Below are 24,968 nucleotides of genomic sequence, written 5' to 3' on the forward strand. Positions count from 1 at the left end.
ATCACCCCCCCCACAAAAAAAACACCAAACCAGACCCCGCTGCCACCGCATGCCCTACGTGTCCCCCTCCCCGGCACGCAGCCCCCCGTGGCCGCACGCTGCTGGGGACACGTGTCCCCGAGGCCAGACGCTGGTGCCGTGCCGTGCCGTGCCGTGCCGTCACTCCGCCGCATCCATCCCCCCGTCCCTCCCTCCTCCCGCAGCACACAAGCATGGTGTGCTGCAGAGCGGCAGCTCCGGTGCCGCCAGCCTCCTCCGTCGCCGCCGCCGCCGCCGCTTCCCCTCGGCGCTGAAGCCCTTGGGGAAGGAGAGGAGCGAAAAGGGCTCGGCTGCGGCTCCCTGCAGCAGGGCAGCGGCGTGCGGGGAAGGGGAAGGAGCAGGGCTAGGCCGGGGCGATGGAGCTGCGGCGCTGCAGGAGGATGCCCAGGGGCCAGCTCTCGGCTCTCCTGCTCCTCCTGGCCTCCGCCTGGCTCTGGGGGGCTGCGGGGGGCCGGCGGCCTCCCCGGCCTCCCCCTTGCCCCCCGAGCTGCTCGTGCACGCGGGACACGGCCTTCTGCGTGGACTCCAAGGCCGTGCCCAAGAACCTGCCCCCCGAGGTCATCTCGCTGTGAGTAGCGGGGCGCTGGGGCGCTGGGGAGGGGGACGGGGGACTGGGGGGGGGACGGACGGTCAGCTCCCGGTGGCGCAGGGCTGGCAGCGGGTGCTGGGGCAGGGCCAGCCTCTTTCTCTGTGCTGCAGCGGGGCGGTGCAAGGTGAGGGCAGCGTGGGGGTCCCGGGGGGCCCTGAGTGGGCTGGGGACCCCCCCGCCCCGGGCTCGTCCCCGTGTGCGGGTGCCCTGCGGTGCTGGCAGGTCCCCGTGCGCACGCGGCGCTGGATGGAGCAGGGCTGCAGCCCGGCCCCGCCGCACTGCCCGTCTGCTGTGACCTTGGGGACCGGAGTCCCAGAGGGACACGGCTCAGGAGGGGGGACATGGCGGGACACCGGAGCCTTGTAGGTGTGCGTGTGCATCTGTGTGTGTGCGTGCGTGTGTGAACACACTCGGGCTGTGGCTGTGCCGCAGGGCACGCGTGGGGTGGGTGCCAGCCCGCGGGGCTGAGCTCCTTGTCCCCTCCGTGCCACCCCCACGCCACACCCGGGGTCCAGCCCCTCCCCCCGCCGTGCCCCCCACTGCCGCCCCCTCTCCCTAAGCCCATCACGGCCCTGAGGTCTCATCCTGCCCGCAGGACCATGGTGAACGCGGCCTTCACGGAGATCCGAGAGGCGGCTTTCGCCCACATCCCCTCGCTGCAGTTCCTGTAGGTTTCCCGTGCCGGTGACCCCCCCCCCCGCCCCACGTCCCCCGGGTGCCCCCCACCGCATCACTGACGTTTCGTCCCCCCTTTTTGCAGCCTGCTGAACTCCAACAAGTTCACGCTGATCGGCGACAACGCCTTCGCCGGCCTCTCGCACCTGCAGTACCTGTGCGTGGGGGGACGGGGATGGCCGGGGGGGGTGTCAGGGGGGGCTGCCCCCCGTGCCCTCGGCGCAGCCCTGCCAGCCTCTCCTCCCGCCCCAGGTTCATCGAGAACAACGACATCCAGGCGCTCTCCAAGGCCACCTTCCGCGGGCTCAAATCGCTGACCCACCTGTGAGTACCGGCACCCTGCGCGCCCCCCGGGGACGCTGGGGACAGCTCCGTCCCTCCGTCCCGCGTGGCCGCCGGGCACAGCGCCTCTCGTCCCCAGGTCTCTGGCCAACAACAACCTGCAGACGCTGCCGCGGGACCTCTTCAAGCCTTTGGATATCCTGAGTGACTTGTAAGGCTGCCGCGGCACTGGGGACACTGGGCTGGGGACAGGGTTATGGGGCACGACCCCGCTGTGCCGGGCTGGGCACGTCCCCATGGGCACCCACCACCTCTCTGCCCCCAAAACTGGGGGGGGTCCCTGCTGGGGCTCGGGCAGGGCACGGGGGGGGACTTTGTGCCATCCTCTCCAGGGACCTGCGGGGCAACACGCTGGCCTGCGACTGCAAGATCAAGTGGCTGGTGGAGTGGATGGAGAGCACCAACACTACGGTCCCCGCCGTCTTCTGCAGCAGCCCCGGGCAGTTCGAGGGCCAGCGGATCCGGGACCTGGCGCTGGGTGACTTCCAGTGCATCACCACGGGTAAGGGGCCGCCGCTCCCCCCGCCCCGCCTTGGCTCCCCGCGCTCTCACCGCCACCTCTCCCCGCAGACTTCGTGGTGCACCAGGTGCTGCCCTTCCAGTCGGTGTCGGCCGAGCCCTACACCTACGCCAGCGACCTCTACGTGGCCCTGGCGCAGCCCGGCGCCAGCAGCTGCGCCGTGCTCAAGTGGGACTACGTGGAGCGCAAGCTGCGCGACTTCGACCGCATCCCCGGTAAGGTTGGGGTCCCCCCGTTGTGCCGCGCCCCCCATCCACCCCCGTGCCCCCCCGCGTCCCCCGGAGTGACGTGGCCCTGCCTCGCAGCCCACTCGGCCGTGCACTGCAAGCCCATCGTGGCCCAGAGCCAGCTGTACGTGGTGGTGGCGCAGCTCTTCGGCGGCTCCTACATCTACCGCTGGGACACGGCCGTGGACAAGTTCATCAAGATCCAGGACATCGACAGCCAGAAGACCCGCAAGCCCAACGACATCGAGGCCTTCCAGATCGAGGGCGAGTGGTACTTCGTCATCGCCGACAGCTCCAAGGCGGGCTCCACCAGCCTCTACCGCCTCAACCAGAACGGCTTCTACTCCCACCAAGCCCTGCACGCCTGGCACCGCGACACCGACGTGGAGTACGTGGAGAACGACGGCAAGCCCCGGCTCATCATCTCCAGCAGCTCCCAGGCGCCCGTCATCTACCAGTGGAACCGGGCGCAGAAGCAGTTCGCGCCGCAGGGGGAGGTGGGCGAGATGCTGGACGTGCAGATGGTGAAGCACTTCAGGGTGAAGCGGGAGCAGTTCCTCTGCCTCAGCCGCTACATCGGCGACTCCAAGGTGGTGCGCTGGGAAGGGCAGCGCTTCGTCGAGCTGCAGACGCTGCCGTCCCGCGGCTCCATGGTGATGCAGCCCTTCGCCGTGGGGCAGCGGCGCTACATGGCCCTGGGCAGTGACTTCTCCTTCACCCACGTCTACCTGTGGGAAGAGGAGAAGCAGAAATTCGTCAAGTTCCAGGAGCTGGCGGTGCAGGCGCCGCGCGCTTTCCGCTACGTGCCCGCCGCCGACGTGCAGCTCCTGCTGGCGCCCAGCTTCAAGGCCAACACGCTGGTCTACCGGCACGTGGTGGTGGACCTCAGCCTCTAGCAGGGGAGGCAGAACCCGGCTGCCCCCGAAGCGGCTCTCACCTCCCCCGGGGGCTGCTCCCGCCCGTGGCCAAGCCCAGGGACACGCATGCGACCGCCAGCCCCGTCCTCCTGCCTGCAGCCGACTCTGCCCTGCGGTCACAGCCCCGTGCCCGCACCCCTCCCGCACCCACGTCCCTTCTTTGGGGGGAAGCCACCGGCCTCGTTTTTCCCCTCGTGCACACACAGATCCCCTTTTCTGCCCTCCCATATGCAGCACCCGTGGCCACCCCGTCCTGGCTGCGTGCTGGGACACCCCTCGCCCCACAGAGCGATGCCCTTGGGTGCTGGCAGGGGGGAGAACGGGCACGGGGGGCTCTGCCCGCTCAGGCACAGGGTATGGGGGCACTGCTGTGGGGCTGCAGGGTCAGGGCTGGCTGGGATGGTCCCAGGACATCGGGCTGCTTCCAGGTGGGTGGGATGCTCGAGAGCAGCGGGATGTTTGCAGGCTGACGGGATGCTTTGATGCCGAGGCGTGTAACGGGGTGCTCCGGGGTCGGTGGGATGCCCCAGGGTGGGTGAGATGCGCCAAGGTGGAAGGGGATGCCCCAAAATGGATGGGACACCCCAAGGCGGATGGGATGCTGCGAGGTGGGTGGGATACTCTGAGGTGGATGGGGTGCTCCGAGGTGGATGGGGTGCTCAAGAACAGTGGGATACTCCGATGCCAAGATGTAATGGGATGCCCTGAGGTGGTTGGGATGCTCTGAGCTGGATGGGATGCCCCGAGCTGGATGGGATGCTTGAGGCCAGCAGGATGCAGCCCCGATGGTGCCACCACCCTCAGGAGCAGCACTGCCTGCTCCTGTCCCCTGTGCACGCCCAGCAGCCCCCTCTGCCCGGTCCCCCAGCGTGCCAGCCGCACCAAGGTGTGTGCACCCACCCAAAACGCTCCCCAGTAAACACACTGTGACCCCCAGCCGTGCCCACACCTGCTCACAGCAGCCCTGCGTGGCTGAGGACGGCCGAGAGCCCTGCTCGTGGCTCTCCCGGACGTTTTGGGGGAGCAGCAGAAGCCCTGGCCCGCGGCGGGGAAGCGGGAGGTGTTCCCCCAGGGTGCGGGGTTTGCTCCTGCACCCCGGGCTGCACCCCGCCTGCCCAGCTGGTTTTCCAGGGGAGCGTTTCCACGTCCCACAGGCGCGTGCATATGCATGTGAAAAACCACCAATTAAGCTCACAAATAAAAGAGCCTCTCTAAGGGAACAGGCAGCCCGGGGAGAGGGTTTGTCCTGGGTGGCTGCAGATCCTAAAGCCGGGGCTCTGCCGCCCCGCTCTGCCTCGGTTTCTCCACCAGGAAAGGGAAGATTTTAGTGGGGAGGGAGGTGGGGGGGTGCTGGGACCCCGACCCTGGCAGTGACACAGGGCAGGGAGCTGGGGAGCCCCAGGACACTGCTGGGGACACACGGCCGGGGGAAACGTGGTCTGGGGCAGGTGCCAGGCCCACCGACAGGGACTCAGAGCTCTGCCCCTGTCCCAGGAGGAGGAGGAAGCCGCTCCTGTTTTCTTCTAAGCGTCTCGCAACAACCCACGGCTCTGCAGAGCCCTGGCCCCGGTTCAGCAACACGCCCGAGCCGGTGCCCGGCACAAACGTGTTGGCCTGGGTGAGGAGCGCCGGGAAGCAGATTGCGCAGCACCTGACAGAGGCGTTCGGGGCCGCATCCTGCCGGATCCGCGCATGGGGTGGTGCCTGCGCCTCTGCTGCCGGCCTCACCTCCCCGGCAGCACCCAAACCTCCACACAAAGCCCCGGCACCTACAGCGCTCCTCACCCTGACCTGGGCTGGCGGGCCTGAAAAATCACAGAAAATCCTAAAATCATTGGGGTTGGAGAAGCCCTCCAAGGTCATCTGGTCCAACCGTCCCCCTACCACCAATGGCACCACTAAACCATGTCCCCAAGCACCACGTCCAACCTCTCCTTGAACAGCCCCAGGGACGGTGACGCCACCACCTCCCTGGGCAACCCGTCCCAACGCCTGACTGCTCTTTTTGGGAAGAAATGTCTCCTCATTTCCAACCTGAACCTCCCCTGGTGCAACTGGAGGCCATTCCTCTAGTCCTATCACCGGTTATCTGCCAGAAGAGGCCATCCCCGAAACCAAAATAAAACCCTGAGATCACACAAAGGCTCCTGCTTCTCCTTTTTCCGTGTGCTAAAGGCTTAAAAAAATAAACAAAAAATGGGTGGGAGCGGGAGGGGCTCACCCTCTGCGCCTACGGGGCGGGACCCTTTAAAGACGCGGCGTTGCCCTTTTAAGAAATTGCATTACCCTTTTAAGAAAAGGAATTACCCTTTTAAGAAGCGCCGTTGCCCTTTTAAGACGCGCTGTTGCCCTTTTAAGCCTCGCCGTTGCCCTTTTAAGCCTCGCCGTTGCCCTTTTAAGAGTAGCCCCCGCCCCTTTTTAAGAATGGCGGGGCGGGGCGGTGCTGGCCGTTGGGCTCGCGGCGCATGCGCAGAGCCGGCGGCCGCCCCATTCAAGCCGCCCGGGCCGGCGCGGCCCCCCCGGGCCCCCCCCCACCATGGTGTCGTGGGTGCTGAGCCGGGCAGTGCTGTGAGTGGGGGGGGGCGGCCCCGGGGGCTCTCCTGGGCCCCCCCCGGGCCCCCCCCGGTGCTGGGGGGGGGTGGGCGAGGGGTGACCGTTTAACGGGGATTGGGGGCGGGGGGGGCGTGGAGGGGTTGGGGAGGGGGTTGGGGCGGGGGGGGGGGATTTGGGGTGCTTCCCCCTCCCCCCAGGGTGTTGGGTTTGTTAAATGTTTGTGCTGGGGCTGGCAGGCGACGGTGCTGGGGGGGGGCATCCGGGGGGGAGGTATTTTGGGGAGGGGAGGCGGGGGGGGGCACCTAAAAGGGGAGGGGAAGACCCTGGGGGGGGGGCACCTCGGGGAGGGGGAGACCCTGGGGGAGCACCTGAAAGGGGAGGGGGAGACCCTGGCAGGGGGACACACACCTAAAAGGGGAGGGGGGACACGTGGGGGGGGAGGCACACACTTAAAAGGGGAAGGGGACACCTGGGGGGGCACCTAAAAGGGGTGGGGGAGATCCTGGGGGGGGAGCCTAAAAGGGGAGGGGAGACCCCGGGGGGGGGGGAGGGACACACTTAAAAGGGAAGGGGGACACCTGGGGGGGGAGGAACCTAAAAGGGGAGGGGGAGACTTGGGGGGGCACCTAAAAGGGGAGGGGGACACCTGGGGGGGGACACCTAAAAGGGGAGGGGGACACCTGGGGGGCACCTCGGGGGGGGTCACCTCAGGGAGGGCATACCTGGGGGGGGGGAACACCTTTTGGAGGGGGATACCTGGGGGGGCACCTCCCTGGCAGCCCTGCTCCGTGCCCCCGACCCCCCCGTGGGGTTCCCATCCCCACCACTCTGTGCCCCCCTCCCAGCATTGGGCTTGGGGGGGGGGGGGGGGGTTTGTCGGCGTGGGGCAGCGCTACGGGGTGACGCCGCCTCTGCCCCCCAGGCTGGTTTTCGGGATGCTGTACCCCGCCTACGCCTCCTACAAGGCCGTGAAGAGCAAGAACATCCGCGAATACGTGAGTAGGGCCCCCCCCCGGCTGCCCCCCCCCCCGGCCCCAAACGTGGGGGGCTGACGGCCGGCCCGCGTCCCGCAGGTGCGCTGGATGATGTACTGGATCGTCTTCGCCCTCTTCATGGCCACCGAGACCGTCACCGACATCTTCCTCTCCTGGTGAGGCTGCGGGCGGGGGTCTGGGGGTGTCCCCCCCCCCTTTTCTTCTGTTTTTTTTTTCTCTTTTCTGGGGTCCCCCCCCCCCTTTTCTGTGTGCCCCCATTTTTGGGGTCTCCCGTGTTGCGGGGGCTCGCTGGGAGGGGGATTTCGGGTGACCCAGCTGGGGTCCCCAGTCCCGATGCGTGTCCCTGCGCGGGATCAGGACGTGCCCCGGGACCCCCTCCCCGATATTTTTGGCCCCCCCCAGGCTTCCTTTCTACTACGAGGTGAAGATGGCCTTCGTCATCTGGCTGCTGTCCCCGTACACCCGCGGCTCCAGCCTCCTCTACCGCAAGTTCGTGCACCCCACGCTGTCCCGCAGGGAGCAGGTGGGTGCCGCCCGGCCCCGGGGGGTGGTGGTAGGGGGGTGCTCAGCCCCATCGGGACGCCCCCCCAGCCGCTGCACGCACCCAGCACCCCCCGTGGTTCTCCCCGCAGGAGATCGACACCTACATCATCCAGGCCAGGGAGCGGGGCTACGAGACCATGGTGCGGTTCGGCAAGCGGGGCCTCAACATCGCCGCCACCGCCGCGGTGCAGGCGGCCGCCAAGGTACGGGGCGAGGGCGCGGGGGCGACGCCGTGAGGCAATCGGTGGCTCGTAGGGCCGGGCTTGGCCCCGCCGATCCTGTTCTCCCGGCTGCCTCGCCTGCTTTCGGGTGGCAGCCCCGCAAGGGGGGCAGCGGGGTCCTCCCCCAAAATGTGGGGCTGGCTCTCCCCCAAAATGTGGGGCTGGCTCTCCCCCAAAATGTGGGGCTGGCTCTCCCCCAAAATGTGGGGCTGGCTCTCCCCCAAAATGGGGCTGGCTCTCCCCCAAAATGGGGCTGGGGTCCCCCCAATGGGGCTGGGGTCCCCCCAATGGGGCTGGGGTCCCCCCAACGGGGCTGGGGTCCCTGGGGGCCAGCGGTGCCCCGGTGCTTTGGGTTCTGCCCTGTCCGGCCGTGCCTTGTTCCCACCCTTTATCCCCCACCCCGCAGAGCCAGGGCGCACTGGCCGGGCGGCTGCGCAGCTTCAGCATGCAGGACCTGCGCTCCCTCCCCGACGAAGCCCCTGTGCACTACCGGGACCCCCTGTACCTGGAGGAGCAGGAGAGCCGCAGGCAGCCCCCGGGAGCAGCGGGGTCCCTGCGCGCCGCGTGGCCGGGGGGCTCGGGGGGCTGTGCCAGAGCCGTCGGGTGGCCCCCGTCCCCAGCGGCGCCGCGCTGCGACAGTGAGACGGAGCAGGAGGAGGAGGAGGAAGAGCGCTGGTCGGACTCGCAGCTTTCCCCCAAGCCCGCCCCTCGCCCCCGGGACCCCAGACCCCTCTCCCGGAGCCAGAGCTTGCGCGCGGCGAAGAAGAAGCCGCAAGGCAAAGAGGTATTGTGGTGGTGGAGGGGGGGGGCACAGCACCGCCGGCACCGAGCTGTGCCCGGCAGGATCTGACCCCCTCCCTCCCCACCCCAGGGCTCTTCCCGGCTGGCGCGCGGCCGCGTTCGGAGGAAGCCGGCTCCGACGGAGCAGGACGGTTAATTTAACACTGCACCCCCCTCCCCCCCCCTTCCCCGGGGAAAAGCATCGCCAGGAGTCTTAACTTGTTGATTTGCTGCTGCAGCGCTGGGGGGGGAGCCGGGGGTTGTGCCGCCAGCCCCCCCACCCCACCCTGGGGTGAGGGCTCCCCGCTGCCTCGCGCCGCCCGTGCCTTAGGTTTTGGTGTCTGCGCCCTCCCGGCCGCACCGCGCACCCCGGGGGTGCCTCGTGGAGGGCTTGGGGGGGCTCCATCCTGCTCCCGGCCGTGCCCCCCCCTTCCCTTGACCATCGCTGCTGCGGGGGGGCGCCGGCGCCTCTCCCGCGGGGGCCCGGCTCCCCCCTCCCCAAGCACTACGGGAGCCCCGTCCTCGGCACGGGGGCCCCGGGGGGGTCCTGCTCTCCCGCTGCCACGTTGCCTTCCTCCCGCGTCCCCTCTCCCCCGGGAGCCGGTGTGGGGACGTTCCTGGGCTCCATCAATCCCCCGTGAAGCCAAAGACACCGCCCGTGCCCCCCCCACACACCACAGGTGTCCCCCCCTTTTTTTTTCCCCCCTCTCTACTTGAAACCGGAGCACCGGTGCCTGCCCGTGCCCTGCGCGGCACCACGCGGCTTTTAACGCCCTCCCCTCCTCGAGGTGTGTGTCGGGGGGGGGCATTTTTGTACACGGACGAATAAATCTGATTCCAGACTTTGAGAAATCGGCGTCCCCCGTGCCTCGACCCCGTCCCCAGGAGGATGCAGCACCCCGGGGTGCCCCTGCAGTAGCCGTGACCCCCACGGCGTGGCAGCAGGTGACGCACGCGGCCGGGGCTGGAGGCGGACGTGGCCCCGCTCTGGCTCCCAGCCCCGCTTTGTCCTCGCAGCCCTGCCCGGGGCTCTCGGCCCCTTTTTGCTCCATCCCTTTGGGGGGGGGGCTTCACCCCCCTGCGTGGGGTGGCACGAGGTGACGGCGCTGCTTGTGCCGCTCGTGCCACCTCCAGGAGCCCCTCCGCCGCCGCTCTCCAGCGTCAGTCCCCTCGCCCCCGAGCCTTCCTGCCCTCATCCCTTCGTCCAGTTTTATTTTTGGACCCCGGCTCCTCCCCTTGCCTTCAGGGGGGGCTTCCCAGGGCAGGGGAGCGTTTGCGCCCCGGCGGGGGGCAGGCAGGGGCGCTGGAGCAGCTTAGGTGGAGGTGGCCGGATTAGCCGGGTAAAACTGTCTCAGAGACGATTACTTAAAGCAGCGGGGAAGGAAGGCTGGGTGGGGACAGGGCAAGGGCCAGGGGGCTGCCCGTAATCCCCCGAAAGCCGCTTAGGGAGCGCGGTTCCTCCGAGGATACGGCCCCGGGGAGGATGCCGGTGGTGGGGTGCAGGGGGAGGGGGTGTGTGCGGGACCCCAGGGTGGCTTTGGGGAGGGCGGGTGGGTGCCGCGAGCCCCCTGGGGGGCACGGGGGGGGGTGTCAGAGCCTGAGCATCGCGACCCCAGGATGGGAGCCTGGCGGGGAGCTGCCCGCTTCGCGGGGTGGGGAAACCGAGGCACGGGGAGCGGAGCCTTCTCCCGGGATGCGGCGCCGAGGGGGGCACCCCGCTGCCTGCTCCTCGCTCTGGCGCCGTCCTAACGTTCCCCCTGGGGAGAGAAACCCGAGCGAGGAGCGCAAGCTGCCCCCCCCCCCCCACCCCCCTCCCCGGGGCCGAGGCAGCCCCCTGGGGTGGCAGCGCGGGTCCCAGCTGCGTCAGCTCGCGGGCCGGTGCCAGGCTGCAGTCAGCAGAGCCGTAATCTCCCCCGGCTGGCAGCGCCCCAGCGCAGCAATTACGTGGCTGACCTGAGCTCGCCCGCCCGCTGCCATGCTCCCGGCTCGGGGGGGGGGGAGCTGCCCCCTCTGCTACCCCCCCATGGGGTCCCCAAGCTCTTCGTGGGGTCCCCGAGCTCACCACGGGGCAGGATTTGTCCCCGCAGCGGCACGCTCCTGGTGCCGGGGTTGCGAGAGGCCGCGTAAGCCGTGCGAGTTGCAGCCCCCCCCCCAAATCGGCTTCCCCACGAGGCTGGCATTAATGGGGGCGAGCGGCAGGTCCCTGCCCCGTGCCCCCCCCAAACCCCTGCCCCATTTGGGGTTTCCCTGCACCCATCTCCAAGACCTGGCGGGGGACACGGGGTGCCGCGGCGCTGTCACCTCGCCCCGCTGGATGCGTCCCCCGCCCCATGGAGGGGTGACACCAAACCCCGGGCAGCTGCCATTCGTCCCCCCGGGCCCTTGGCACCGCCAAAGGTCGGTGCCCCGGGGGGGCACCGGGGGCTGTTTCTCATTGACGGGCTCTGCCGGCGGCACGGCTTCCCCGCGGGGTGCTGGGGGTGCTGGCGCCCCGCAGCGCCCTCCGCCCCGTGCACCCCTCTGGAACGGGTACAGGCTGAACCCCGCAAGCTGCTGACACCCAGCCCCCCCTCGACCCCCCCCATTTCCCCTTTCCTCCCTCGTCCCCCCAAAACGCAGCCGAACCCGCCGATCCCCGCCGTTACTTTTTTAGGGATGGGGGATGCCGATGCCACCCCACAGCCACCCTAAACCCCCCGAACTCCCTTTTTTGGGGCGTTCCTCTTGCCGCATCCCCCTTTCTACAACCTGTGCCGGGCATCCCCAGCCCCTGCAGCCCCCGCCCGGTGCCGTGCCCCCCCCCCGGCCCCCCCCGGGCCCTGAGTCAGCCGCTGCAGCCCGGAGCCATGTGAGGCCGCGCACACATGGCTCCCCGCGCGGCGCAGCGCTGTATTTTTAGCAGACGGTATCAAAAGCATAATTATGTCTGTTGTTTAAATGCAGCCTCTTTTTCTTTCTTTTTTTTCCCCCCCTTTTTTTTTTTTTTTCTGCCAGCCCCGGGAGCTTTTCAGCTGCCTTCCCCCCCACCCCCCCCACTTCTTCACCCAAACCCCAGTCGCGGCCGCGCACAGGGCACGGAGACGCGCAGGGGGCTCGGGGGGTGGGACGGGGGCTGAGAGCCCCCCGCATCGCCTGGGGGCAGGTAAGGCTCCTTCATCTCCCCCCCCATATTTTTCTTGCAGCCCCCCCCCTTCCCCGTGACGTCCTCAGCCCCGCGGCGAGGAAGAGGAGGGTGGGTGGGAAGCGTGGGAGCACGGTGGGAAAGGGGCGCCCGAGGTGACGGGGCCGCGGGAGGACACGGCGGCTGCTGGAGGAATGAGGGCCCCCCCCAGTGCCCCCCCCCCAGCTGATTTCCTCCCGCCTGGCCCCTTGGGGACCCGGCTGTCCCCAGCCAGCCCCGGCCCTGCCCTGCCCTGGCACTCGGATCCCTTTCGGCTCCCCACGCCAGGGCACGTGCGGTGGGGCCGGAGCCACGTCCCCAGCGCGAGCGGGGTCACCGAGGTGTCCCCCCCCACACACACGCCGTGCTTTTGGGGACGAACCCAAGGGGACCGTGCCCAGCGGAGCCCCCCCCACCCCACCCCACGTCGCTCCCCGCTCGGGCGCATCGCCACCCAAGGGACACCGTGCCTGGGGGCTGGCCCCATTTGTGACTCTCTTCTCCCCACGCCAGGAGCCGTAACGCCCCGTCGCCCCCCCCCCGCCACCCCCGGGCCACGTCTGCTCGTCCCCCGTCCCCTGCCAGCCATGGGGGGGCCCCGGCGGCGTGGTGGGGGCCGAAGAGGGGCTTGGGCTGCGGGCAGGAGACCCCGGCTGCTCCCAGGTAGGTGCCGTGGGGCCGGCGGGTGCCCGGCTCTGCCCCCCATGTCCCTGGGGGGACCTTTGGCCTGGGGGGGGGCTTTTAATTCCACCGAGGTGTTTGGAGCTAGCCGGGAATCCTGGGGGGAGCGCAAAAGGATGCGCTGTGCCCCTGTGCAGCTGGTTCCCCCCCCTCCACCCCGGGATGGGAAGGAGGAGGCAGGGAAGGGGGTGTCCGCCCCGGGGCTGGCGGCGATGCCCCGAGTCCCCCTGCCCTGCCCGAGCGTCCCCGGGGCTGTGGGCACCGGACTGTGGGGGGGGGGGGGGGGGCAGGCCGCGAGGTTTCCCCCTGTCCCCCCCCCCCTTTTTGTGTCGGGGACGAGCTTTTTGGCTGCTTCCACACCCTAAAGCAGCCTCGAGGGTGGGCAGCGAGCGAGAGGTGCCCGCAGAGAGGGGCCGACGCGCGCCTCTTGGAGAGGTGGCGGGGGGGCCCTTCGCCTTCGGGGCCGGATCCTCTCCCGGCACCGCAGAGGGGACCCCGCCGTGGCGTAACGGGGTCCGGCTGCCCCTACCCGGGGGGGGGAAGAAGCTTCTCCTCCGGTGGGTGCAGCGGGATGAGCGGTGCCTACTCACCTCCCCGGGGGGACGCAGCAGATTAGCGGCCGGCCGGGCTGCGGGAGCCGTACGGGGCCAGCTCCTGGGGGGGGGGCTTTTGTGCCCCCAACGGCCAGCCCGGGGCTGGAGGGGAACGGCGGCTGCCAGAGCAGTTGGGCTGTGGCCCTAATTCCCAGAAAGCTGCTCGTGTGGGAGTGAGTGTCCTCCCGTGCCCTCCGCTCCGCCGCAGCCTCCAGACTCCTGGAGGTTTTGACGTGGGTTTTTTTTTTATAAGCACCGGGCGCAGATTAGCGAAAGCTCGCCACGCTCGCTCGCTCTCGGCCATCCGGGGTTGGGGGGGGGGGGTGGGGGGGGAGGTTTGGGGGGGTTGGGGGGGGGGGAAGAAGAAGCGGGCAGCCTTCCTCTGCCTGCGCCCTCGTCTTCCTCACCTGCGCCGCGGCGGAGGCAGGTAGGTGCGTGCCGGGCTCCCTGCCGGGGCTGCGGGAGGAGGAGGAGGAGGAAGGGATGGAGGAGGAGGAAGAGGAGGAGGAGGAAGGGCAGGGGCTCCAAAGGTGCTGGAGGGGGGCCCTGGGCGAGCTTTTTTTTTTGGGGGGGGGGGGGGGATGTGGAGGGTGTTTTGCATGAGAAAAAGGCTGGATTTCAGCTGGAGTTTGGTTTTGGGGCTGCTGGGGCTGGGGGCTGCGGAGCCCTTCCCCGGGGGGGCTGCGGGGCCCTGGGGTGCTCGGATGCAGCCGGGGCAGGGCAGGGGATGTGGGCACCCCCCCCCCCGGGCTCCTCTGCTCATCTGTGCACAGAGGGGGGGCTGCGGCATTCCCCTTGGCTCCCGGACCCCTGTCCCCCAGCACCCACCGTGCTGGGACCCCCCCCCTCTCCGGAACCCCGCAGCCCTCGTGGCCTGCCCCTGCCCGCGTCCCCCCCCCCCCGGTGCCAGGGGACGCTACGGGGACGGGGTCCCCCCCGTCCCGGCATCCTCCCAGCATCGCCCCCTCCTCCCGCGCGGCGCGGGGCAGGGATGCCAAGGTTTCTAATTCGGGCGCTTCCGGCCTCCTGCTGCGAGCTTCGGGCCGGCGCTCGGCTCGGGGGTGTTCACGGGCCCTCTGCTCGCCCTCCGATTTAAGGCAAAAAACCTTTTTTTTTTTTTGCGCCTGGGGCCGGCTGAGGCTCAGCTCCCCCCTCGGGGGGGTTCTCTCCGAGCAAAGCCTGAGCTGGCAGAGCTCGAGCTTGGCCTGGCAGGGTCCCAGCGGTGGGCTCGGACCCCCACAAAAGCGCCCCGGGGACCCTCTGCGGGTCGTGCCGGGGCAGGCAGGGATTGGAGGGACCCCCCCCAGGGACTGGGGACAGCCCCACGGCCGGGGTGCTGGGGTGCAGGGACGGAGCAGCACCCGGGGGAGATGCTGGGATGCGTCCCAGAGTGGGGTGGAAATGTCCTCCGGCCCCCCAGCATCTCCCTGCTCGTTGTGCCAGGTTTCCCCGGCGCTGGGGGCTCTCCGTCCCGGCTTGGTGCACCCATCCTGCTCCGTGCCCGACCCCTTTTCCATCGGTCCCTTGGCACCGTCGCAATGCCCCCGATCCCCGCGGGCATCCCGTGCCCCATCCGTCCTGCCCAGGGCGATGCAGACCCCTTTTGGGGTCCGTCCCCAGTGCCATCTCGGCCCCGCAGCACCTCTGCCCACCCCCCCCCCCCGTGGGCTCTCTCCCCCCGTGGGACCGCGGGCAGCCCCGGCCCTGCTGCTGCCTGCCCCGGGGAGGGAAGGGAGGGCAGAGAGAGCTTCTCTTTCAGCACCTTCTCATCCCGGCGAGGCGCGGGCTCGCCCACATCCCGAGCCTCGGCTCATCCCCTCCCTGTTCCTGGCACCCAGCGGGAGCTGCGAGCCCAGCCGGGCTCCCACGGGGACAAAACGGGATCCTCTGTGGTTACCCCATGCCGGGGAGGGACAGGGGCTGGCGGGCGACTGCCAGCGTCACGAAGGGCCCCCCGCTGTCCCCCCCGTTCCCCCGGCGTTCCCCCGCAGCCCCGCGGCAGGGGTTAACGCGCGGCTCCTGGCTCGCAGCGGGGCCGGGGCGCGCACGGCAGCTGCTGAGCCGGAACGAAGCCGCGCTCCGATGACGATCACGCTGCTGCTCGGCTCACGCGGCCGTGGCCTGCCTTCACCCCGCGCCCCCGGCCCCGGCAGCCCCCCGGGCACGCCGTGTGCGCCGAGCCGAGCCGTGCCGAGCCGTGCCGAGCCGGGGGAGGCTGTGCGGAGTGGCTGCAGTTTATGTAACGCGTGCGAGCTGTGCGCAGGGTGTCCCTGGGACAAGGCACGTTACATAAACCCCGCCGGCGCTGCCAGCCCCGTGGGTTCCCTCATCCGGAGCCCAAAAATGGGGTCCTCGCCTTGGGGACCTGCCTAGCGTGCTCCCCCGTGGCTGGCGCACCCCCGGGGCATGGCCAGGGCGCACGGACACCCGGCGGGTACGGGGTGGGGGGGGACCTGGCTCCTGGCACCCCTCCAGCCTCAGCGTTGGGTGCCCGTGGCTCTGCTTGGGCACCCTCGGGTCCCTCCTGAGCCTCGCGGGGTGGAGGGGAGGCAGAGGAGCGCTGCTGCCTTCATCCATCCTGGGTGGAGGCCGGGTGGCGGCAGGGTGACGAGGCCGCACGGCAGGACGGGGCGAGCCTGCAGTGTCGCAAGGCCGAGCGGTGACGGGGTCGGGGCCGTTTCCTCACCCAGCACCGGGTGCTTCGGGGTCGCCAGCCCCCGTGGGGCAGCGGTGTGATCCTCACCGGGACACGGCCCCCCCCAAAAAGCACCGGGGCTGGGGCTCTTGGCCCGTCTTCCCCGCGCCGTTTCTCCCATCCCGGTTCCGCCCGGAGCGCGCGGCCGGCGTCTTTCATCGGCGGCGGGGCGGCTCGTCCCGGAACAAAGGGCGCTTTCTTCGCGCGGGGCACAGCACACCTGCCCGCCTTGGCACGGCCGCCGGGTGCGCACCGCGCCGCCGCCGCCGCTGCCTGCGCCGGTGCCCGCGGGGCTGGGCGGCACGCCGGCGTTCCCGGGCGTCAGCAGCCCCAGCGCCTCGCCTCGCCCTCCCCAGTCGCTGCGGGAGCCCGCGGAGGCCGCACGCTCGCCGAGCACCGCCGTCGCCTCGCCGTGCCGCCGCTCGCCCCAAAAATGCCCGAGGCTGCTTAGAGCCGGGGCTCCGTCCCGCTTGCCGTCGCCGCTTCGTGGGTGCCCCCTCGCCGCCTGTCCCCCGCCGGCAGCTCCCGCTCCAAGGCCGCTAGGAAGGAGGAGCACGGAGACCCCCAGGCCAATGGATCGAAAACTCCAGCTCCAGCCTTCGGAGAAGAACGTCCCCAGGGCAGCCCGGGCGGCTTTCTGCCTCCTTCAGATCCCGGAGCCAGACCCCTTCAGTCTGTGGGTTTAGGAGTCCCCGGCGTCGCCTCGCCGGGACCCGGTGCCGGTGCCGTGCCGCTGCTGCTCGCCGCTGAGCTGTCCCCCCCCTGGTGCCGGGGGGGGTGACGTGTCCCCAATGGACCGACCCTGTGCCGTGCCAGGTAGCTAAGCCGGGTGCCGCAGGGATGCTGCCCGCAGCTCCTCGCGCTCTGGCCACCTTCGTCCTGCGGGGTGAAGGGACAGGGGACGAAGGGAGCCCCGAGGAGCTCGGGGACGCCGCGCGGTGCTGGCATTGGGGTGCCGGGAGGGAGCAGTGCTGGGCTCACGGTGTGGGGCTAAGCGAGGGGGGAGATGGCTCCGGGTGCCCGGTGCCCCGTTCCGGCTCCGTGCCCCCAGCAGGGGCTTGGGCAGCAGCACGGGACGGGGACTTTGCTCTGCTCTGTGCATGGGACGTGACGGGAACGCCGGGGACACACGGTGCTCACGTCCTGCCCCCGGCACGGCCCCGGCTGCCCGTCGAGGTGGCTCTGTCCCACCCCGGAGCCGGCTGAGCTTTTGTAGGGCTGGCTTGGACCCGAGGCGCCCCGTCCCCGTCCCCTCGGCTGCTGGCAGGGGGGTTGCGGAGGGCAGGGGATGGCGTTCGCCCCGTCGGGAAGGGACGGCGCCGCGGCGAGAAACGGCTCCGGAGCGTGCGTGTGTGGCCCGGCTCCCAGGGAAGTGTTAATCCAGCAAATCCCCGCCGGCATTTCTCCCAGGAGGGGCCTCTGGGAGCTGGGAGCTCCCCGCTCGCTGCAAGCCCTCCTGGGAAGCTGCGCCCGGCCCTGGCCGGAGGCGAATACCTGCGCGGGGCAAGGCCTCCCCACGCCGGGTGCCAGCGGGCGGGCGCGCGGCCAGGCTGGGTGCGGAGGGCCGGGGGGGGGGGGGCGCGGGGTGCGTCCCGGAGGGGTGCAGGGGAGGGGGGACACCCCCTTCTCCAGCTGCTTGCCCCCCCCCTTGGATTGCTCTCCCTGGAGGATGGCACCCATGGGACCCCCCAGGATGTGAGGATGGAGTTTGGGGGGGGGGGGTGCAGAAACCGTGCCTCAGTTTCCCCCGCTGCGTGCGCCTGGCCCGGCAGCTCGTGGGCATGGAGGGGTGGGGGATGCCCTCGCAGCTGCCACCCCCCCTCTGAGGCCCCTTTTCTCCCCCCCGCAGGATCCGGCCGGCCGGGCACGGTGCTGAGCACCACATGAGCGCATGGCCAGCGAGGCGAGGATGGGGGAGGCCACGCCGCGCTGGAGGAGAGCCCCGGAGGCAGCGCAGGACCCCCGGGGCCTGGAGAGCAGCGCGGTGCCGGGGGTCCTGCCCCGAAGCGCGGCCACCGACCCGGCCCTGGGGGGCTACCAGGAGCCCCCCAAGCTGAGCTACAGCCCTGGGCTGGCCGCGGACAAGGGCTGCCCCTGGAGGGGCTCCGAGGGCTGTGTGGAGCCGGCCGGCCTCCCGCTGGGCTGCCCCTACCCGCCGGCCCCGCAGCGCCTGCGGGACGCCCTGTGCCTCCCCAAGGACTCCGCCGAGCTGCCGCTGCTGCTGGCGCCCAGGAATGGGCAGCCCAAGGAGCCCCCGCGGTGGGCTGAAGCCGTTTTGGCCCCCCTGGCTCTCTACAGCCACGCGTACCACCGCTACCCCCTGCCCTTCCCGGCCGCGGACACCCAGCGCCCCGGCAAGCCCCGCGGGGACGGGGACCCCCCGGCTTTCCGCAGCTGCCCCTTCCTGGTGGAGGCCAAGCACAGCCCCTTCCTCCTGTCCTCGCTGCTCCCCCCCGGCCCCCCGCCAGAGCCCGGATTTGGTGGCGGGGGGCCGGAGGGTCCCGTGGGCGACGGGCGCTTCGCCGGCACCGACTGGCGCCTGGGTCCCTTCGTGCCGGCCTGGGGGGCGCAGCCCCTCTACCTGGGGGTCCCGCCGAGGTGCAAGGCGGCTCCGGGCGCCTTCGGTGAGAGCTGCAGCTCGGGGAGCAAGGTGAGCGAGCGCCCGCGTGGCTCTGGGCTCTGCTCCCCGTCCCGCGGCCTCGCGGGTCCCTTGGGAGGCCGGGTTCAGCCGAGGCCGGGAGCGGCGCGTTGCGGCGGGCGGCGCTGGCACCGTCACCCGGGGTGGGGGGCACCCAGCGCCCGCAGCCCCCGCGTGGGAAACGACCCCCGTGCTCGCTGCCACGACTCATCTGAAGGGCAGGGAGGAGCCCCAGCCCCCCCGAAAATGGGGCGATGCTCCCCCGTAATGGGGGGGCGAGGGGCGGGGGGGGGGGGTGCTGCTCTCCTCGCCGGGGGTGGCCCGCGGCGTGCCGCAGGCAGCGGGGCTGAGTCACGGCGGCACGGAGGCGGCGGGAGGCAGAGCAGCCGGCCCCTGGGTGCGCCCGTCATGGCTCCCCGGTCCTTTCCCACGTGGGTGCGGGGTGGGGGGTGGGGGGGGACACACACACGGACACCCCAGGGACGGGGTCAGCGCCGGCTGGGGAAAGCACGAGGGGTCTGCTCGGCTAAGGAGGGGCCCTGGGGAAACTGAGGCAGGGCCGTGGGGCGCCCCCCAGCTCCCCGTGATGCGGGTCAGGGCGCAGCGGCAGGGATGGGGACCCCCACTTGGGGGGTCTCCAGCCTTAACAGCCCCCCCCTCTGCTCCCCCCCCAGGAGTTTTACCCGAAGAAGGAGCCCGGCTTCCACCTCCAGGCTGAGGACCAGGAGCAGCTGCCGGGCGGGGGGCAGCCAGGGCACGGCGGAGACGGGGAGGGGGACACGGGGGTCCCGCAGCCACCGGGTGCCCCGTGGAGGGATGGCAGAGCAGGGGACCTCCCGGCAGCACCCCCTCCTCATCCTCACACCCCCCCGCTCAGCACCGTACCCCCCCTGCTCCTCCCACAGCCCAGCGTGGCCGCAGGGGGGGTCTGGGTGGGCGCACGGCCCCACGCCGCCCATCTCCCCCAGTGCAAACCCAAAGACAAGCGCCCGGCGTACCAAAGCCTCGAACCCGGCTCGCCGCCGGCACCGGGGGGCACGGACCCCCGGGTGGACAGGCACTACCCCACGGCCCCCCCGTGCCCACCGGGGGGGGGCTGCGGGGCGCTGGGCCCCTTCGACGCGTCGGGGCCGGATGGTGACGGCCCCCTGGGGGGCGACGGGGGCCGGTTTCCCTGCCCGCCCAGCATCCACACCAAGCTGAAGAAGACGTGGCTGACGCGGCACTCGGAGCAGTCGGTGCCAAGGTGCAAAGGGGGCCGGAGGGACGGCCCCGAGGGAGCCGGCGAGGGCAAGCGCTCGGCCAAACGCCCCCACGGCGCCGCCGACGGGCACCGCGGTGCCGCCGAAGGGGCTGGAGCAGCCAAACGGGGAGCCAAGGCCACCGAGCGCCCGGGTGGCACCGAGCACCAGGGTGGCACCGAGCACCTGGGTGGCACCGGGAGCGGAGGGGTCCCGGCAGAGAGGACAGAGCTGGGAGAGGGAGGTAAGGCGGCTGCGGGGGGGCTGTCCGCGTCCGTGGTGTCCCCAACGAGCTGCCAACGCGTGGGGGCTCCCCAACCAGCTCGGCTTTGCTCCCTGCCCATCTCCAGCCCTATTTTCCAGCCCTACTTTCTGGCCCGGTTTCCAGCGTGCCCGTCCCCTCCCCGTGCGCGGTGCCAGCCCCAAATTCCCCCCTCATTACCCCCCCTCCAGGCCCCCCAGTCTGTGCCGGCCGGGCTGGCCCGGAGCCGTGGTGCCTGCAGAGCGTGCCCTGCACCGCCCTGCCCAAGAGCATCCCGCGGTGCTGCGCCTGCGCTGCCCGGGCTGCGGGGAGCCCTGGGGATGAAGACGAGGATGAGGAGCTCGCGGAGAGCACCTGCAGGCTGCTGCGCTTCCGCAGGTGAGCCGGGGGGAGGCCTTTTTGGGGGTTCCCCACGGAGCGTCCGCCCCGGTAACCCCGCTTTGGCCCCCTCAGGCTCGCCTTCGGGGACGGCGGGGAGCTGAGCGTCGACGGCTTCTGCACGGTGGACGAGGCGGAGGGGGAGGCGGCGGGGCTGGAGGCGGCGGAGGGCCGGGGCAGGAGCAGCGGCAGCAGCCTCTGCCTGGCCAAGTACCTGCTCTCGGTGCTGGGGGGCCCCTTCTGCGCCGCCGTCCGCAGGGACAGGGGCGCGTGGCTGGGAGCCCATGGCCAGCCCGGGGGTAAGCGGGCACCCCGGGGGGGGGTCTGCGGGTGGTCCCCAAGGGCTCGGGGTTGGGTGGGGGGGAGGCTGAGGGTGGCGTCGTTGCAGGGCTGACGGCTTGGAGGCGCGGGGAGGGAGCCCCCCGGCTCTGCGACGCCTGCCAGCGCCGCTGCTTCAACTCGCACTGGAGCTGCGCCGCGTGCGGCTTCCAGCTGTGCCCCGAGTGCCACCGCGGCCGGCAGCAGGAGGACGGGCACGGTACGGGGACCCCGGGGAGGGCAAACGGGACCGGCTGCGGGTGCTGGCCCCCCCCCCCCCCCGCAGACCCCGCAGGAGGCGTGGGGGTGTCACTTCGGGGGGGCAACGCAGGGACGGCCGCGTGCTCTCTCGCAGGGGACCCGGCACGGCCGCAGCGCTGCGCCCCGGGGCACGACCACGACCCGGCGGCCCTCGTCCCCACGCAGTTCGTCCCCACTTGTGGTGAGCGGCCTTGGAAACCCCCCCCGGGACCCCCCCCCAAACCCTTCCCTGGTCACCTGCCTGGTGGTGACCCCCCCCATTTGCCCCCCCCCCCAGTCCTGGCCCGGCTCTGGCAGCTGCTGCACGAGGCGCGCGCCAAGTTCGACGTCAAGTGGCACTGTCCCTGCGGGGTGGGGGACACCGAGCAGGGGCCGGCGGAGCCCCCCGGGGGCAGGCAGGTAGGGGGGGGGAAGACGGGGGACATGGAGGGCTCGGGGGGTGGGGGGGGGAGCACCCCGACCCCCTGCCACCCACTGCGGGGGGGGGGGGGGAACTGCGCACGGTCCCATCCCCGAGGAGCAGCGGGGGCTGTGGGGATGTGCCCCCCCCCCCCGGATGGTTTGGTGGCACGGGGGGGTGTTTTAGGAGAAGATGGGGAGCGTGGCCCCCCCCCTCGTGCCCAGCACCAACGGCGAAACCACGGCCAGAGCCATCAAGGAAGGTACGGGCGGCACCGGGGGGGGGGTGCGCCCTGGGGTGGGGGGCGCGAGGAAGAGGAGGCAGCCCCGTCCCTCTGCCCCCCGTTTCTTGGAGCAGAGAGCCCCGAGGGGGGGCCGCCGGGGCCTCCGCCGCCGCCGCCCCCCCGGGGGGCCGTGCAGACAGCCACCCTCTGCGACCTCCTCGCCTCCACCGCCGTCAAGCTGTGCCTGGGGCACAACGGGGTGCGCATGGCCTTCGCCCCCGTCGCGCCCCCTTTGCCCAGCGTGAGTACCGGCACGGGGTGCTGGGGGGGGGCTAAAACAGGGTGGGCAGGGCGGGGTGACACCCTGTGCCCCCCCCCCCGGCACCTCCCCAAATTCCCCAGGACAATCGCCTGACCAGCATCCTGGACAGCATCATCGCCCGTGTGGTGGAGAGGAAGATCCAGGAGAGGCACGCGGGCTGCGAGCTCAGCTGCCCCGGCCCCCCCGGCCCCCCCGGGACCCCCGGGACCCCCGTTTCCCACTGCATCCTGGCCCCGGGGGGGCTGCTGTGGCTGCAGGACCCCGGCCACGCCACCAACTACCGGCTCTTCCAGGAGCACTGGCGGCAGGGCCAGGTGAGCCCCTTGAGCGGGGGGGGGACGCACAGACACCCCCCCCCCCCAGCTTCTCCCCCCTATACTGATCCCTGGCTGTGTCCCCCCCCCCCGCCCCGCAGCCCGTCCTGGTTTCAGGGCTGGAGAAGAGGCTGGACGGGAGGCTGTGGGGGCCCGAATCCTTCCGCGCCCCCGGGGGGGAGCAGGAGGTGGAGGCGGTGAACCTGCGGGCGCAGCAGCGGCGCGTCAGGATGGGCAGCGGGCGCTTCTGGGATGGCTTCGCCGCCAGCGCGAGTAAGCAGCCGGGAGCCGCCGGAGGGTTAGCATCGAGGGGACGGGGACGGAGGGGACGGGGGGGGGGCCCGGACCCCCTCCCCGGTGCAAGCTGAGGGGGAGGAAACCAACCCCGTGCATCCGTGCCCGGGACGCGCCGCGGGTGGCACGCAGGGGGTGGTCCCGGTGCGTGACGCCGTGCCCCCCCCAATCCTGCAGCCTGCCCCGTGCCGGAGCAGGGCGCTGGGGACGTCTTGAAGCTGGAGAGTGGCTTTGGGGACATGCAGCTGTGCCGGTAAGCGGCGGCAGTGCCATCACCGGAGGGGGGGGGGCTGCACCAGCACGTCCTTGGCCCCACCGGCGCACCCTCGCCAACCCCACTGGCGCACCCTCACCAGCACCCCGGTGCGGGATGCAGGGATCTGGGGACACGGTGGTGGCCCCGCACGAGGTCCCCAGGCGCGCAGCGTCCCCTCTGTGCCACAGGGCCACCAACCTGAGCTCCAGCCTGCCTCTGCCCGAGTACTGCGGCCCCCACGGGCGCCTCAACCTGGCCTCCTACCTGCGGGGCGAGCGGGGCCGCCGCTGGCTGCGCCCCCGCGTGTGCGCGGCGTACGGTGAGCGGGGGAGCTGGGGGGCTTGGGGGGGGGGGACAGGCTGAGCCTCCCCCCCCCCGGCCACGCCGTGCCACCCCCCTGCTCCCCAAATTGCAGGCGTGCATCCCCAGGATGGCAGCGTCGGCACCAAGAACCTGACGGTGGAGGCAGCCGACACCATCAGCGTCCTGGTGCACGCCACCGCACGGCACGGTACGGGTACGGTGTGTGTGGGGGGGTCCCGCCACGGCCCCCCACGGCCCCCCCCCGACCTTCTCCTGCACCCACAGAGCCGCTGCTGCACGCCGAGGAGGACGGCATGGACGAGCTGCTGCAGGAGAGGCTGCGGGGTGCCGGCAGCCAGCCCGGCGCCCTGTGGCACATCTTCCGCGCCGAGGACGCCGGCCGCATCCAGGATTTCCTGCGCAAGGTGGACCAAAGGCAAGGGGGGGTGGCTGAGGACCCCCCCGGGCTCTACCTGGACCCGGAGCTGCGGCGGCGGCTGCGGGAGGAGTGCGGGGTGAGCGCCTGGACCCTGCTGCAGTGCCTGGGGGACGCGGTGCTGGTCCCCGCCGGGGCTCCGCACCAGGTAAGGCGCTGCCCCAGCTCCCCCCTCCTGGGGAAACCGAGGCACCCAGCGGGGCCTGGCCGGTCCCCGACGCCGACGCCGCCACCGCGGTGTGCCCGCAGGTGCAGAACCTCACCAGCACCATCGCCGTGGAGCAGCGGTTCCTGTCCCCGGAGAGCGCCGCCCGCCTCGGGGACCACGGCACCGGTCCCCCGGGGGCCGCACGCTGGCTCCGGGCTCAGGTGGGTGACGGTCGGGGACCCGTGGCCGGGGGTCCCCGGGAGTGGGTGCGTGGCGCTGAGCCCCCCGTGCGTTCCTTGCAGCTGGATGGCATGATCCTGGCCGCCGTGCGGGAGGCCGTGGGCGTCCTGCAGGGCTGCAGGTGAGGCGGCGGCACGCCGCCAGGACGCCGGGACGAAGGCAGCGCCGTGCCCGTCCTCACCCGCGCCGCCCGGCGCTGCTTGCTTGGTGCTTTGCTCTGCCAGGAATAAAGAAAGGGTCGGCTGCGCCGCCAGCTCCTGCCTCCGCGTCTCCCTTGGGTCCTCGGGGCAGGGGGGACGGGGCTGGGGGGGGCCCTGGGGTACTGGGGACAGCGGGGGGGGGGGAGCCAGCAAGTGGTGCTGAGCACCCTCCAGGGAGAGAAGCCAGCCCAGAGGGCGTCGGGAGGGCAGAGAGCAGCCCTGTCCCTGCCCGCACCGGTGTCTGCAACTCCTCCAGCTGCCTGCCTCCGGGATTTTTCTCCCTTTTTGGCGCTGCTGCAGCTCCCGGGCAGCGCAGAGCTGCGTGCTCGGAGCGCCTGGGTGCGGGGGAACAGCCCTGCTCTGCACCAGGACACCCAGGAGCATCGCCTAGCAAACATTAACGGGGAAAAGGGGGGGGCCGGAGCGTGCACAGCACCCTACAGATTGTGCACTGCGTGCCACCCGCGCCGTGCACCGTGTGCTGCATGCTGCTGCATGCACCGTGCAGTGTACACAACCATGCAGCGTGCACCGTGCAGTGTAGGCCACCATGCGCCGTGCACCGTGCACTGCATCGGAGCGAGCAGGGCCGTGCAGTGCACATAATGCACCGTGCAATTAAAAGCGTGCAGTGAGCACCGTGCAATAGACGCCGTGCATTTACAGCTGTGCAATGGGCACTGTGCGACTGGAACCAGGCAACAGGCACCGTGCAAGGGGCGCCAGGTAATTGAAACAGTGCAATGGGCACCGTGCAATTAGCACCGTGCAATTAGCACCATGCGATTAGCACCATGCAAGGAGCACCGTGCAAGGGTCACCGTGCAATTAGCACCGTGCAACGAGCACCATGCAACGGTCACTGTGCAATTAGCACCGTGCAACGAGCGCTGTGCAATGGTCACTGCAACGGTCACCATGCAATGGTCACCGTGCAATGAGCACCGTGCAATGGTCACCGTGCAATTAGCACTGTGCAATTAGCACCGTGCAATGAGCACCGTGCAATGGTCACCATGCAAGGGGCACTGCAATGGGCACCGTGCAATTAGCACTGTGCAATTAGCACCGTGCAATGAGCACCGTGCAATGGTCGCCATGCAAGGGTCACTGCAATGGGCACCGTGCAATTAGCACCGTGCGATTAACACCACGTGATTAGCACCGTGCAATTAGCCCCGTGCAACGCGCACCCCCTGCACCC

General features: G+C 71.1%; 3 protein-coding genes across 10 annotated transcripts; all 3 read left to right on the top strand.

Moving 5' to 3' along the window:
* The first annotated feature begins 95 nt into the window (after positions 1-95).
* Positions 96-5,446, top strand: LGI3 (leucine rich repeat LGI family member 3). 3 transcript variants are annotated; one of them, XR_013942252.1, is made up of 8 exons: positions 96-607; positions 1,224-1,295; positions 1,389-1,460; positions 1,556-1,627; positions 1,725-1,796; positions 1,978-2,147; positions 2,216-4,018; positions 4,057-5,446. XR_013942252.1 is itself a non-coding variant. In XM_080568657.1 (8 exons), the coding sequence occupies exons 1-8, from the start codon at positions 396-398 to the stop codon at positions 3,286-3,288; spliced, it is 1,653 nt and encodes a 550-aa protein (XP_080424783.1). In that variant the 5' UTR covers positions 129-395; the 3' UTR covers positions 3,289-5,446. The 3 variants fall into 3 exon arrangements, 2 of the variants coding, with proteins under 2 accessions (XP_080424782.1, XP_080424783.1); XM_080568657.1 differs by having other exon boundaries at positions 129-607; positions 2,216-2,380; positions 2,471-5,446; XM_080568656.1 differs by having other exon boundaries at positions 2,216-5,446.
* A 274-nt stretch (positions 5,447-5,720) lies between these two features.
* On the top strand, positions 5,721-9,246 carry REEP4 (receptor accessory protein 4). The gene is made up of 7 exons (XM_080568696.1): positions 5,721-5,877; positions 6,785-6,857; positions 6,936-7,012; positions 7,260-7,380; positions 7,490-7,603; positions 8,028-8,405; positions 8,493-9,246. Exons 1-7 carry the CDS (start codon positions 5,846-5,848, stop codon positions 8,556-8,558), a joined length of 861 nt encoding a protein of 286 aa, XP_080424822.1. The 5' UTR covers positions 5,721-5,845; the 3' UTR covers positions 8,559-9,246.
* A 3,878-nt stretch (positions 9,247-13,124) lies between these two features.
* HR (HR lysine demethylase and nuclear receptor corepressor) lies at positions 13,125-23,825 on the top strand. 6 transcript variants are annotated; one of them, XM_080568596.1, is made up of 18 exons: positions 13,125-13,262; positions 17,380-18,180; positions 18,843-19,653; positions 19,863-20,049; positions 20,125-20,348; positions 20,438-20,587; positions 20,699-20,809; positions 20,906-21,027; positions 21,215-21,290; positions 21,386-21,552; positions 21,654-21,887; positions 21,989-22,160; positions 22,359-22,434; positions 22,626-22,756; positions 22,853-22,954; positions 23,026-23,324; positions 23,426-23,545; positions 23,627-23,825. In XM_080568596.1, the coding sequence occupies exons 2-18, from the start codon at positions 17,422-17,424 to the stop codon at positions 23,687-23,689; spliced, it is 3,804 nt and encodes a 1,267-aa protein (XP_080424722.1). In that variant the 5' UTR covers positions 13,125-13,262; positions 17,380-17,421; the 3' UTR covers positions 23,690-23,825. The 6 variants fall into 6 exon arrangements, 5 of the variants coding, with proteins under 5 accessions (XP_080424722.1, XP_080424725.1, XP_080424721.1 ...); XR_013942233.1 differs by lacking the exon at positions 13,125-13,262 and adding an exon at positions 14,973-16,346 and having other exon boundaries at positions 21,989-22,185; positions 22,853-22,948; XM_080568595.1 differs by lacking the exon at positions 13,125-13,262 and adding an exon at positions 14,990-16,346.
* Positions 23,826-24,968: the final 1,143 nt, after the last annotated feature.

The sequence above is a fragment of the Anser brachyrhynchus genome, assembly GCF_964034855.1.
Source record: "Anser brachyrhynchus genome assembly, chromosome: 26".
Lineage (NCBI taxonomy): Eukaryota > Metazoa > Chordata > Aves > Anseriformes > Anatidae > Anser > Anser brachyrhynchus.